General features: G+C 49.3%; 1 protein-coding gene across 2 annotated transcripts; it reads left to right on the forward strand.

Annotated features, from left to right (window-relative positions):
- The first annotated feature begins 283 nt into the window (after positions 1-283).
- Positions 284-13,635, forward strand: GPR83 (G protein-coupled receptor 83). Of its 2 annotated transcripts, XM_065944512.1 has the most exons (4): positions 284-813; positions 5,553-5,678; positions 8,922-9,055; positions 13,011-13,635. In XM_065944512.1, exons 1-4 carry the CDS (start codon positions 451-453, stop codon positions 13,633-13,635), a joined length of 1,248 nt encoding a protein of 415 aa, XP_065800584.1. In that variant the 5' UTR covers positions 284-450. The 2 variants fall into 2 exon arrangements, with proteins under 2 accessions (XP_065800584.1, XP_065800585.1); XM_065944513.1 differs by lacking the exon at positions 5,553-5,678.
- The last annotated feature ends 336 nt before the right edge of the window (positions 13,636-13,971 follow it).

Genomic DNA, 13,971 nt, shown 5'->3' on the forward strand with positions numbered 1-13,971 from the left:
GCCCTCCGAAACCCCAACTGCCCCGCGCATATACCTCCCGCTCCCTTTCGGACGGCTAGGCTTAAGCAGAAGGCAGGCGGATACGAGTCTTTAGCGAAACAGCCCTGAAGCCCAACTGGAGTTTTATTTCTAGAGCGAGAGCGGGCTGGGGCCGGGGGTGGAGAGGAGCTCGCCGAGCCGGTGCGCGTCACCGTCGCCCGGAGAGACGCCGCGCCGCGCGATCTGCAGAGGCGCTAGCTCTCCCGCAGCCGGAGGGCGCAGCGGAGACACGAAAGTGGCGCGGGCGGCCCGGAGCGCGCGATCGCGGGCGGGAGTCAGGCGGGGAGCGGCCACCCGCCGGGCGCGGCGACGCCCGGGGTCCCGGGGCGCACTGCCCGCGCGCTCCTCTCCCCGTGCCCGAGAGCACGTACGCGGCCCGCGGGGCGTCCCGGGCGCGGGGCTCCGGCAAAGATGACCCCTGGCTGGGTGCTACTCTGCCTGCTCCCGGCGGTGCGGGCCGCGGACGAGCGGAGCCCCGGGGCGGCCCTAGCGGGCCCCAATGCCTCGCATTTCTTCTGGAACAACTATACCTTTTCTGACTGGCAAAACTTCGTGGGCCGGAGGCGCTATGGGGCCGAGTCCCAGAACCCCACGGTGAAAGCCCTGCTTATCGTGGCTTACTCTTTCATCATCGTCTTCTCGCTCTTCGGCAACGTTCTGGTCTGTCATGTCATCTTCAAGAACCAGCGGATGCACTCGGCCACCAGCCTCTTCATCGTCAACTTGGCTGTTGCCGACATCATGATCACGCTCCTCAACACTCCCTTCACTTTGGTGAGGCCGAGGGCTGGGCTCTGTCACCCTGGGTCCCTTCCCTTTCGCCGCCCGAGTTATCCCTTTTCCCGTCTGTTCCCCTCTCTGCCTGTCTTCCTGCTTCATCTTTCTTAGTCTCTCTCTGGTCGACTCATCTCTCATCGCTCTGCCCTGCCGTTTCGTCTCTTGGTGTGTCTGTTTCTGATGCTGTCATTCCGCGTTTGTCTTTCTGCCTGTCTGTCTCTCCAGCGCCTGTCTCTGTCCTCTGTCTCTGGTTCTCTGTGTCTTCATCTATTTATTTCTTGTCTGTGACTCTCTCTGCTTCTGTTTGTCTGTCACTATCTCTCTCCTCATGCTTATCCTTGACACTTCTTGTCTATCTCTCTGTAGTATTGTCTTTTTGTGCTCTGTCTCTCTCTCATCACCTTCTAAGCCAGAGATTCTGCAGCTCATGGCACTGGGATCAATGATTTGAGGGTCAGGAGCCAGGTGTGAGTCAATGACCATTTCCTGTGTAATGTCACTGAGCTAGAGTCTGCATGATGATGGAGCAGTAAATCAAAGCCCCTTGAAATGCCAGTGTAGATTGTTAGGTCACCCCACCCCCATTAAATATAGCCCATTAAATGCCATTAAATGCCCCCCGCCATGGGATGCTGCTTGAAGCCAGGATGAAATATGAAACAGTTGCTATTTGTTAATGGAACCTTGGGTGCATTTTCCTAGACCACTTAGTTAAATTGCATTTCCCTTCTGTGGTTTGCCAGTGAGGTTGTGTATGAAGTCTGTGTGGTGGAGGACATGTGGGTGGGTGAGGTGGGCTTGGGCCCCAGGGTAGGGGCGGCCTGGGGGCACTTGCACACGGATAGAGGGAGAGCCCCCTGCCCCGCCTCTCTTCCCCAACTTCCACTGAGCCCCGACTGCTGAGTGGTGGTGTCACTACTCTTCTTCCATGTCTTGGGATTGCGGTGCTCATGGATGATCAAAACTGGAAGAACTATGACCAAGCAGTCATCATGACAGGAACTCCTTCTATTTCTGCAGCATGAGTTAGGCTTTTTTCCAATTTATGAACAACCTTATTGATACTTGAGTTATTACCAAACCCTATCTGTTCATATGTCTTTCTCTCTCTTTCTTACACACACCACACACACTCAACCAGAAATAACAGACAAGCAGAAAGAAGGTGAATTCCCACAAGCTTATACATGTGTGTGAACATCCTTTCAAACCTTACATTTAAAAACTGTGTCCTCTCTCTTGTTTTTGCTTATGAGAGCATCACTCTCATTTAGCAGATGAGAAAATTGTGGCACAGAGAGGTGTCAGTCGCTTGTCCAGGTCACTTGGCTGGTAACTGGCAGAGCCAGCATGAGAATTTGGTCCTCTGACTCAGGTACGGCCGGAGGTCTGTCCAGAAGCCACTTAATTGGGGGTAGGGGGTGGGACCTCTTGGACAACTGCTCTCAACCACTTTCCCTACTCTCCTTTCTGCCTACATCTACTGGATTCCTCAGGGGCAAAGAGACTTCCAGATACTTCCCCCTACAATGTAAACACACGCATCTACTCCCCACCGACTGCCGTAAAGCACAGGAAGTGCATCTCTGGCTCCTCTTGGCTCCCCCTTGGCTTCTGACTTGACCATTTGTAGTCCCGGGTGGTGGGGTAGGCCACCCAGGATAGAAGCCCTGGAGCACAGCCCTCTGCTGCTGCCCAGAGCAGGGTGAATGGCTGGGTCTGTACACAGGGTGGAGGGTGGGGAGGGGAGGCCAGGCTGCAGTTCGGAGCTGAGAGCCCCTACCTGGAGGATTGCCTGCAAAAGAGGGGGTGTCAAGGCTCTGAGGACCCAGCCCCTGCTCCAGGTTGATCCAAACCAGCTTGGCCTTCAACCTGACCCATGCAACCACTCCAGTCCAATTCCCTATCAGAGCTTCTGAGGAGCTGGCAATCAGGGTGAGTCAAAGGGTTGAGGGGAGGGTCTTCTAAACCTCAGCCAGGCTCCTCGATGGGTAAGATGTCCTGTCTTTGGACTAGTTGATATCAATATCCCTCCTCCCTGTTCTCCCTTCCTGTCCACTTTACATACTATGTCAGCATGAAAACCAGCGCTGGTTGATGAGAGAAAAGCAAACAATTACTCACAATTACTGTGGCAAAGGTGGGCATAGAGTGTGGTGGAGCCAGGAGTCAGTCCTTTATTTTGATCTGCCAGAGTCCCATGGATGGGTCAAAGGAGACTTCTCAAAAAACACAACATTTCAGAGGGGCTAGGATGAGTAGGAATTTCTCAGGCTGAGATGAATGTTCAGCACAGGCAGAGACTGGAGAGGACAAAGGCGGGGGTGTCCAGGTTCGTGTTGTGTTGAGCGCTCACTGCAGCTGCGGCGTTGGGGCAGGAAGCACCATGGAGGAGCCGCGGGGCAGGAAGAAGCAGAGGCAGCCAGGGAAAGGTGGGCCGGCTATGCGTGGCCTGGATGCTCGGAGGCTATCTGGCTCTGTCTTGAAGGCCGTTGATGATTCTAAGCAGGAAGGTGACAGAATCTGACTTTTGGTTAAGAAGGCGCTGTCAGCAGTGTGAAGGCTGAATTACAGGGGGACAGACTGGAGGACTAGAAAGCTGACTGGAGGCTGTGATAGTCCAGGTGAGAGATAAGGGGGCTCCAAGCAGGCCGTGGCCTTGGGACTGAAGAGGAGGGAGTGGACTAGGAAACCCTTCAAGCAGCACTGCTTGGCTTTGGTTCTACATTGACTGTGGGAGGTGAGAAGTGGGGGTACCTGAGGGTTTCCTGCTGAGTAGTGTCAATGGGCTGCTCACATCCCCATGGAGCTCCTACCTGCCTATTCCAGAGAGAATAGTGTCCATAGTTTGTGTACCAGGTTCATGATCGGGTCAGACTTGTCCCCCGTGTTTCTCATGCACATGCTCTAGTCAAATCATTCCAACCCTTGTCCCCCAAACAGCTCCTGAGACTTTGTGCCAAGCTCATTGTTCTTACCTGCACATGGGCAAATCCTACTTATTCTGTAAAGTGTTAGTCGCTCAGTTGTGTCTGACTCTTTGAGAACCCATGAGCTATAGCCCTCCAGGCTCCTTGTCCATGGAATTCTCCAGGCAAGAATACTGGAGTGGGTTGCCATTCCCTTCTCCAGGGGATTGAACTTGAGTTTCCTGCACTGCAGGTAGATTCTTTACCATCTGGGCCACCAGGGAAGCCCATTCTGTAAAGCTCATCTCAAATGTCTCGTATCTTATAATAATGGCAGCTAGTAGTTAAGTACTTGCTATGTACCAGGCACTGTTGTATCTGGTTTACTCGTGCTCTCCGCTTTACAGGTACTTGATTTTTATAACAATCATGTGAACAAGGGTTAGCCCAGGAAAGTGAGGCTCACTGGGCCTAAGTGCCTTGCCCAAGGCAGGTGATGAGCGATGGGCAAGTGAGCGAAGCTCTGTGTTTACCTGTACCCTTCACTTGTTACTGCCTGAGTACCTCCTCCTGTCCATCAAGGCAGCATTAGATTCCCCTTGGCGCACATGTCCTACTGCACTTGAATCATCCCGAAACCCTCACCCCCACATGATTTATCTTCCATGAAACTGGCCCCTGGTGCCAAAATGGTTGGGTATCTCTGCCATAGGGCATTGACTATTTTCTATCTTGCATCTGAGATACCTGAGACCTCCTCTTCCCAAGTTGGGAGCTCCTTGATCAGAATCAATGCCTGATCCCTCTTGGGTGTGGAGCATCACTCACAGGAGCTCAGGCGCTGAGTGAGCAAAGAGCTATGGAAGATGTGGGTTGAAGCCCCTCCTGCTCCCCGGGCCCCACACACCCTGAGAGCTGGTCTCCTCTTTCTGCCCAGACTCCAGCCCCTGCTCTCACATCTGCAGATCCCTGGGTCTCCTTCTCAGATGACGTGTCTCAAGGCCTGCTTAGTCAACATTCCGGGGCACAGCCCACACGCTATGTTGTGACTCTGTCGACGTGTCTCCTCTGTGAATCTGAACTCATAGGAGCCAAAAATGAATTTGGTTATTATCATAAAAATAGCTCCTATTTATTTCTAATCATATCTTTCTAGCAATCTGCCAGATATTGTATTCCATGTGCTGTAGTCTTTCTCTAAAAATAAAAAATTTAAAAAAAAGCTAATCCTTACAATAAGATACAGATAGACTCATTAGAAAAGACCCTGATGCTGGGAAAGATTGAGGGCAGAAGGAGAAGGGGAAGACAGAGGATAAATTGGTTGAATGGCATCACCGACTCAATGGTCATGAGTTTGAGCAGGCTCCAGGAGACAGTGAAGGACAGGGAAGACTGGAGTTTGCTGCAGTTCACGGGGTCACAAAGAGTTGGAAATGACTGAGCAACAGAACAACAAAAGAGATTTTTGAGCCCCCCCCCCCCTTTTTTTTTTTGCAAATGAGGAAACTGATGTTCGGATACATTACCTACCTTGCCCAAGGTCACACAGCTAGAAAACATTAGAGGCGGGAAATCTGACTCCAGAACCCATGTCCTTTGCACTCTATCCTGGCACCTAGCAGGGCCCGGCCCCAGTGCAGGATCAGTCTGTTGAATTGGGTGATGGAGAATGAGTTGTGCTGGAGAAAAGCTTGTGAGACCCTCAGTTCGGCAGTGCAGAGTGGAGCGAGGCGGGGAGAGGCCTCCTGTGGGACGCTGCCCGGAGACACAGGGAGGGGGGTCAGGGGTCAGAACCTACTCCTGACGCCGTGGGTTCCTCTGCAGGTCCGCTTTGTGAACAGCACGTGGGTGTTTGGGAAAGGCATGTGCCACGTCAGCCGCTTCGCGCAGTACTGCTCCCTGCACGTCTCCGCCCTGACGCTGACGGCCATCGCTGTGGACCGCCACCAGGTGAGGGCTCCACCCGTGCCCTGCCCTGCCCTCCCTGGCGTTGCTTACCAGGGCGCTCAGGACAGTGCTTCAGCCCGTTTATTTTTAAAGACTGTTTCTGATGTGGACCATCTTTAAAGTCTTTATTGAATCTGTTACAATATCGCTTCCATTTTATGTTTTGGCTTTTTGGCCGCGAGGTTTGTGGGAACTTAGCCTTGTGACCCAGGATTGAATCCACACCCCCTGCATTGGAAGGCGAAGTCTTAACCACTGGACTGCCAGTGCAGTCCCCGAGTCCATTTTGCAAAGAGCCTATTTGTCTTCTTTCTGCTCAATATGAGCACTAAATTAGGCATATTAAGTCCTTTGTGCTAGGGGCTGCAAAACATTACTCCCCATTTGTTATTCCAGTGAAGACTCCCTGCTGGCATACTGTGCATCAGAAATGACTGAGCTTGTTTTCGGTGTGGGGGGGTGTGGGGGGCGGTTAGGAAGGCAAATCTGGAAAATGACAAATGAAAAGAGAGTGGCAGATAATTGCAGGTCAGAGGCAAGGCTGCTGGCTGGCAGATGAGGTGGATATCCCTGGGCCTGGCTGTAGAGGAGGTACACCTGGGCTTGCGGACAGGGAAGCATGCAGGTGCAGTGTCCAGCAGGGTGTTGAGGCCCTGCTTACTGTCCTGCCCCTTCAGACGCACATGGGAGGCTATGGTGAAGGGAGCCAAAAACGACCTGACAGCGCCCGTCATGGAGGAGGGTGGTTCCAAGCAGATGCCTGGTATATGCTGATTCAGTGAACCTTGGTTATACACTTGGGTCTGTGCAGAGTCACTGATCACAGGTTCAGGGAAGGGCATCATCGCTTGCACACCACCATATGCCTGGTGACTGATGAAGGGAGGAAACAGCCTTGAGGCATGAAGCTGGCTGCAGGCTCATGCTCAGATTTCTAGAAGATCGTTAGTTTGCTCTGAGAAGACACAGGGGCACCTGCAGGCCAGTATCATAAGGACAGTCAGGACAAAAAGAGAGAGAAATTTAATTCTAAGGAGCTCCAAGAGTTACAACAACAACCAAGAGATAGGAAGCTTCTAAGGTACAGACTCATCAGGGAGAATCCTCAGTGGCTCAGCAGGTAAAGAATCTGTGTGCAAAAAAAAAAAAAAAAGAATCTGTGTGCAATACAGGAGACTTGGGTTCCATCCCTGATTTGGGAAGATCCCCTGGAGGAAGGCATGGCAACTCACTCCAGTATTCTTACCTAAAATCCCATGGACAGAGGAGTCTGGCAGGCTACAGTCTATAAAGTCACAAAGAGTTGGACACGACTAAAGCAACTTAGCACACATGCACACTGTCCCTTTGGTATTTATGTTAAGTTGTTTTGGTGCAAAGTATCTAAATGTTGCATGCAAATATTTCCTGCCTTTTCTTAACCTTCTGCCCTAATTCAACAAGAAGGACTCTGGATCACCTCACCTTTACTTGGGTGATACCTACTTCACTTAACACAGCTAACTGAGGGTCCACCCTTGGACCAAACGTGGGTCTGAAGAACAGGGGGAAGTCTTGCACACACTGGCCACACTACTGTGACATATACCCACACATGGGATCCTGTCCCAGAGCCTACAGGTTCTTAGAGCGTCCAGGGCCTCTGACCCAGGCTTCCACTCCCTTTATTGACCTGAGCCATGAAAGAGTGTGAGAGGCAAGGATGGCAGAGTTCAGAATGGAGATGTGCTGGGCAGCTTCTGAAGCCTAGTCCATTCCTCCGATAAACCTTAAAAGACTGGGAGAAGACTGTGGAAGAACACAGTAGAAGGTCCAGTGTGTCCTGGGATGGCATCCTGAGGTGGTGGCAGCTCTTTATGACCTCTCCTCCTGACCCTACTCACCCCAAACATCTTTTTCAAGAGATAATGATTCTAACCTAGCCACCTGGGTGTCCATCAACAGAAGATGTATGTGTGTGTGTGTGTGTGTGTATATATATATATATTGGAATACTACTCAGCCATAAAAAAGAATGAAAGTTTGCTGTTTGCAGCAATATGGATGGATTTGAAGGGTATTATGCTAAGTGAAATAAACAAGATGGAGAAAGACAAATACTGCATGATATTACTTATATTGGAATCTAAAGTAACACAGCAAACTAGTGAACATAACAAAAAAAGAAGCAGACCCTCAAACATAGAGAACAAGCTAGTGGTTACCAGTGGGAAGAGGGAAGGAGGAAGAGCAATATCTGGGTAGAAGATTAAGAGGTACACACTACAGGTATAAAATAAGCTACAAGGATATATTGTACAACACAGGGAATATGGCCCATATTTTACAGTAACTATAAGCGGAGTATAACCTTTAAAATTGTGAATCACTATATTGTATACTTACAATTTATATAATATTATACATCAACTATATTTCAATTTAATAAAAAGAAAAACTGATTCTAACCTGAAAATGAGGCTGCTGTGAAATTCCCAAGTCCTTATTTAAACCTTTTAGGAGAATTGATTGGCATATAGTAGCAATCGGTTCTAAGATGCTTTTCAGCCCAAAGCTTCTAGCGCTGGTTTTATTTGGGGCTTGGGAAAGCTGGGCCCCACTGCAATTTAATTGGATTGGCCAAATAGTTCGTTCGGTTAGTGAGTATGTTGTTCAACATAATTCTTGGTGAAAATGAAAAATGTGTCTTTTATTAGTACTTAAAACCGAATGAATTTTTTGGCCAGCCCAGTAGAAACGATTTTCAGAAACAGCGGTGACCCCCAAATAAAGGTCGATGCAGCTTCCCACAGTAAGTGATGAGGGTTTCACCCTGTGTGTGTCACCTTCTGACCCCTCGGAGCCTGTCATAACCTAAAGGATCTGGGCAGATGGGATGAGGTCCTGAGGTGGAGGCTGACCGTGGCTGCCCCTCTGCCAGCCCCACTGTGGGTGTCGTGGGGACAGACCACCCCTTCACTCTTCCCTGACCTTCTCACTGCATCCTGCTTCAGTCAGGCATGACCTACCTGCAAGAGCCATTTGAACTGCCTGAAGTCTCTGAGCCCAGATGGCATCCTCTTTCTACCCCCAGAGCTTGGGCAGTGGGGTGGTCTAACTCAGGGACTCTACAATGAATTAAGGGGCACTTGATTTTGTAAGTAGTACCTACCTGCCTCGTTGTGACAAGTGAGCCACATCATTTGAATTTCTCATTTGCTTCAAGCTGTCTTCTGCCAGTGATGCCCAATTTTGCGTGTTTTCCAGGTCATCATGCATCCGTTAAAACCCCGGATCTCAATCACAAAAGGTGTCATCTACATCGCAGTCATCTGGACCATGGCAACGTTCTTTTCACTCCCACACGCTATCTGCCAGAAATTATTTACCTTCAAGTACAGGTGAGGTGGACTAGTAGGCCTGGGGGCCTGGAGGACCTTGACAGATGGAAACTTGAGCCTCCTCTGAATCTCAGTTACTAGCACCTGCTGTGCCAAGCTGGTCTCTCTGCTTCCTTCCCATCCTGTTGCTTCCAGGCTTCTGCCTATCCTCTGCAATTTTTTTTTTTTTTTGCTTTTTTTTTTCTCATCCTTTCTTCTAAACACTTTACAGCTCTTCCTTGTTATTCTCTGTCCCTTTGTTTGCAAGGTCAAGGCAATAGCAATCAGCTTCTGCCACTGGGGACATATACTCACCCACACTGAAATTCAGAATCACCTAGTCCCTGTTTAAAATGATGAGGTTTAAGTTCTCTTGCACCAACCTACAAACAAACCTGTATATGTCTAAGTGTCTCAGGCAGGATGCTGTCCCCGCACTTACCTCTCATTTATCATATGCTTTGTCTTGTGCTCTTATAGAAAGGAAAGCACCAGTGTCTTGAAATTTAAATACTTGTGTGTGTTGCTAGCTCGTTAAAGGTGACCTCCCCTGCTAGCCTGTGAGGTTGGGGGGAGCTGGCTCCATTTCTGATTTTGTCATCTTGCTGTCCCTAGCATCTAAATGACTGTCTCCATATCACAAGCTCTCAGTACATATTTGCTGAATGAAAGAATGAACAGAGTGATCTTTATCAGTTCATAGTTGTTTTAGCTGAAGTTCTATAGAAACAGATCCTGAGATAAAGGATGATGCATGTGTCCATGATTTTTAAGAAAGTGCTCCCAGGGGACTTCCCTGGTGGTCCAGTGGTTAAGAATTCTCCTTCCAATGCAGGGGACGTGGATTCGATCCCTGGTTGGGGAACTAAGAGGCCATGTGCCGAGGAGCAACTAAGCCCATACTGCAACTACTGAGCCTGCTCTCCACAACTAGATAGCCTGCATGCTTCAGCTAAGACCTGACACAGCTGAATAAATAAATGAAGTGCTGGATTTCCCTGGTGGTACAGTTGATAAGAATCCACCCACCAGTGCAGGGGTCACAAGTTCGATCCCAGGTCTGGGAAGATTCCACATGCCGTACAGCAGCTAAGCCCGTGTGCCACAACTGCTAAAGCCTGTGTGCCCAGAGCCCAGGCTCGGCAACAAGAGAGGCCCCTACCATGAGAAACCTGCACATCGTAGTAAGAGAGAAACCTGCACATCGATGCTCGCTGCATCTAGAGAAAGCCCATGCGCAGCAACAAAGACCCAGTGCAGCAACAATAGAATAATTAATTTTTAAAATACAAATAGATTTCTACGTACTTAAAATTTTTTTAAAAATCACCTTTAAAAAAAAATAAATAAGTGAAGTGCTCCCAGGGGTGGTAGATGCTGGGGTGGAGAAGCAGGACGGCAAATGGGGAGAGACGGAGGGAGGGCGTGGCCTGCAGGGGGCGCTCCGGGGCAGACTGCAGCTGCGTCTGCGGCTTGGAGGCGAGGGAGCTGCGCTCTCATATCCTGGGAAACTCCTAGCCACTTCTAGCTCTTGGTGAGTCTGGGGAAAGTGTCTTCAGTGGCCTTGGGGTGGTCCTAGGCTCCTGGAAGTCTTGGGTACCAGCTGTGTCTGTGGGGTGGGCAGGAGCTGGGGCCCAGTGCCTCAGACCAGCGAGGGGTGCCCTGCTGGTGGGTCTTCCCGTGTGCTGCCTCACCTGAAACATACATTTACACACACTCCTGTGAGGTAGGCGGGCTCCAGAGAACACGCTCAGACGGCCAACTTGAACTAATTTATGAAGAATCCGTGCCTGAATTCAAGGATACCCAGTGAATCACGTACCCACCCCTACTGAGCACTCGGCTTCCCCATCTGCCTTCACATGTGGAGCGCTGTTTCTTTTTTCTGATAACAAAAGCAAAGAGTGTTTCTTTGTTTCACTAGTGACAGCCACCTTATGTACTCTTATTACAAGATCAGCAAGCTACATGATATGATGAGAAAGTAGCAATTTTGAGTTGCTGCTTAGAGATTTTACAGGATGAAAACCCTGCTGGCATCAAAAGTCTGGACATTTAAATAAAGACTCGAGCTTAGGTTTCCTGCCACAAGTTCCTGCCTTGCTTTTTTCAGAGCATCTTTTAAAATGTTCATTCAGAGTTGAGCCTGTGAAAAATTTGTGACCTCCACCCAACCAGCTTGTAACAGGTGCTTGCTGCCCTGCTCTGTCTCTCTTGCCCATTGGGCACCTGGGAGTACGGATGGCACTTCTCCCGGCTCACAGCACCCCCAGCTGGGATGTAAGTAATAGTCTTGTGACTTTCTTTGTGTGAATGTATTAAAACTGCGCCTTCAATCAAAATGGCCCTGGGATTTTTGCTTCCCCAAAATTGGAAGGAAGTCCTGAGGGAACTCCCTGCTGCTTTGTTCAGCAGATCATAATCTGCATGTTCTTCATCCACCAGCTCCAGGTTTTCCAGTACACATAAGTGTCCTTAAAGAATTTGGAGAGGACCAGGTACATTCCATAGAAAATAAGTATCTTTGTCTGAGTGGCTAAAGGTGTATGAGTTCCAACATTGTCGCTCACATTCTCAAGACTCATTATTTTTCCCTCCATTCCTTGAATCCCTCTGGAATGAAAGTAGGTTGTGCAACAGAAATTCCAAGATTTCCCGAATCCATTGTGCTCCCAGGATGAGTTAATTCTAAGACTAGGAACATCAGTGCATTTATTTATTGAACAAATATTTATTTGGCCTCTATTCTGGGCTAGGAACAATACAAAGTAAACACACAGAGTAATCTAGGTGTATTTCTCTTTCTTAAAAATTGAAGTAGGAGAAGGAAATGGCAACCCACTCCAGTATTCTTGCCTGGAAAAGTCCATGGACAGAGGAGCCTGGCGGACTGCAGTCCATGGGGTTACATGACTGAGCATGTGTGCACGAGGGTGGAGGGAAATGGGTTGGTAGCAATAAACTGGTAGAACTAAAAAAAAAATTGAAGTATAGTTGATTTGCAGTGTTAGTTTCAAGTGTATAGCAGACTTTTTTCTCTTATAAGTTATTACAAAATGTTGAGTATAGTTTGAGATGCTATACAGTAGGTCCTTGTTATCAATTTTATATATTATAGTTTTTATATGTTAATCTCATCAGTCAAATATTAATAATTTACAAGTTAATATTCATCAGTCATGAATATTCATTGGAAGGTCCGATGCTGAAGCTGAAACTCCAATGCTTTCACCACCTGATGCGAAGAGCTGACTTATTTGAGAAGACCCTGATGCTGGAAAAGATTGAATGTGGGAGGAGAAGGGGATGACAGAGGATGAGATGGACCGACTCAATGGAGATGAGTTTGAGTAGACTCCAAGAGTTGGTGATGGATAGGGATGCCTGGTGTGCTGCAGTCCATGGGGTTGCAAAGAGTCGGACACAACTGAGTGACAGAACTGAACTGAACTGAATCTCAAACTCCAAATTTATCCCTCCCCCCTGACCTTTCCCCTTTGGAAACCATGTTTGTCTTCTATGTCTGTGGGTCTGTTTCTGTTTTGTATATAAGTTCATTCGTGTCATTTTTAACATTAAAAAAAATTGTATCTTTTTTTAGATTCCACATATAAGCAATATCATATGATATTTGTCTTTCTCTGTCTGGCTTACTTCATTAAACATGATAACCTCTAAGTCCATTCGTGCTGCAAATGACATTATTTCATTTTCTGAGTAGGATTCAATCATATATGTGTACCATATCTTCTTTATCCATTCATTTGTCATTGGACATTTAGGTGTTATTCTTACCTTTATAGAACTCCCAGCCTAGTGGGAATGCTGAAAATGTAGTCAGATAACCAGGCTGCTCATCATCTATGCTTAAATGGATGGATGTACCAGGAACCCAGGGAAGAGAGAGGCCAGTGTTCCTGGGATGGGGCTTTTCCACAGTAACTGCACATTCTCCTTCTTTCCCCCCTGTCCCCAGTGAGGACATCGTCCGCTCCCTGTGCCTACCAGACTTCCCTGAGCCAGCCGATCTCTTCTGGAAGTACCTGGACTTGGCCACTTTCATCCTGCTTTACATTCTCCCCCTCCTCATCATCTCTGTGGCCTACGCCCGTGTGGCCAAGAAGCTGTGGTTGTGCAACACCATTGGCGACGTGACCACGAAGCAGTACCTGGCCCTGCGGCGCAAGAAGAAGAAGACCATTAAGATGCTGATGCTGGTGGTGGTCCTCTTTGCCCTCTGCTGGTTCCCCCTCAACTGCTACGTCCTCCTGCTGTCCAGCAAGGTCATCCGCACCAACAACGCCCTCTACTTTGCCTTCCACTGGTTTGCCATGAGCAGTACCTGCTACAACCCCTTCATCTACTGCTGGCTCAACGAGAACTTCAGGGTCGAGCTGAAGGCGCTGCTGCGCATGTGCCAGAGGTCGCCCAAGCCTCACGAGGGACAGCTGCCCTCCCCAGTGCACTCCCTCAGGGTGGCCTGGGCGGAGAAGAGCAGCGGCCGCAGGGCTCCTCCAGCCAACAGCCTCCTGCCGTCCTCCCAGCTGCAGTCTGGGAGGACAGACCTGGCGTCCGTGGAGCCCATTATGACGATGACTTAGAGGAGGAGGCGGGGAAGGGGTGGGGGAGAGGGGCTCTGTCTGCTGAGGAGGCTGGCAGAGCACCCGGGAAGAGAGCCTGGAAAAGAGTCTGTCCTCACACATGATGAACTTCACATGCCAGAAACAAGTTCCTGGAGAAGCCCGAGGTCGCTTGAGTTCCCACACAACTCTGTCCAGCCTCTTGGCTCCATTAGAGAAAACAAAAAGGCAACTTCCAGCTCAACACATACTGGTGAATTTCTGCCTGAGACATGCTGGTTCCCCGAGCCAGAGGACCCGGGACAGCTTCTACTCACATGGGGGTTGAGTTAGGCAACTGCTCCCAGCAGTCGGGTA

The sequence above is a fragment of the Muntiacus reevesi genome, chromosome 9, assembly GCF_963930625.1.
Source record: "Muntiacus reevesi chromosome 9, mMunRee1.1, whole genome shotgun sequence".
Classification (NCBI taxonomy): domain Eukaryota; kingdom Metazoa; phylum Chordata; class Mammalia; order Artiodactyla; family Cervidae; genus Muntiacus; species Muntiacus reevesi.

Bases quoted from the DNA above. Each gene is read 5' to 3' on its own strand.
- GPR83 (XM_065944512.1), top strand. From the start codon at position 451: ATGACCCCTGGCTGGGTGCTACTCTGCCTGCTCCCGGCGGTGCGGGCC. The intron at 814-5,552 runs GTGAGGCCGAGG...GTTCCTCTGCAG, and splicing joins TCAACACTCCCTTCACTTTG to GTCCGCTTTGTGAACAGCAC. The intron at 5,679-8,921 runs GTGAGGGCTCCA...CGTGTTTTCCAG, and splicing joins TCGCTGTGGACCGCCACCAG to GTCATCATGCATCCGTTAAA.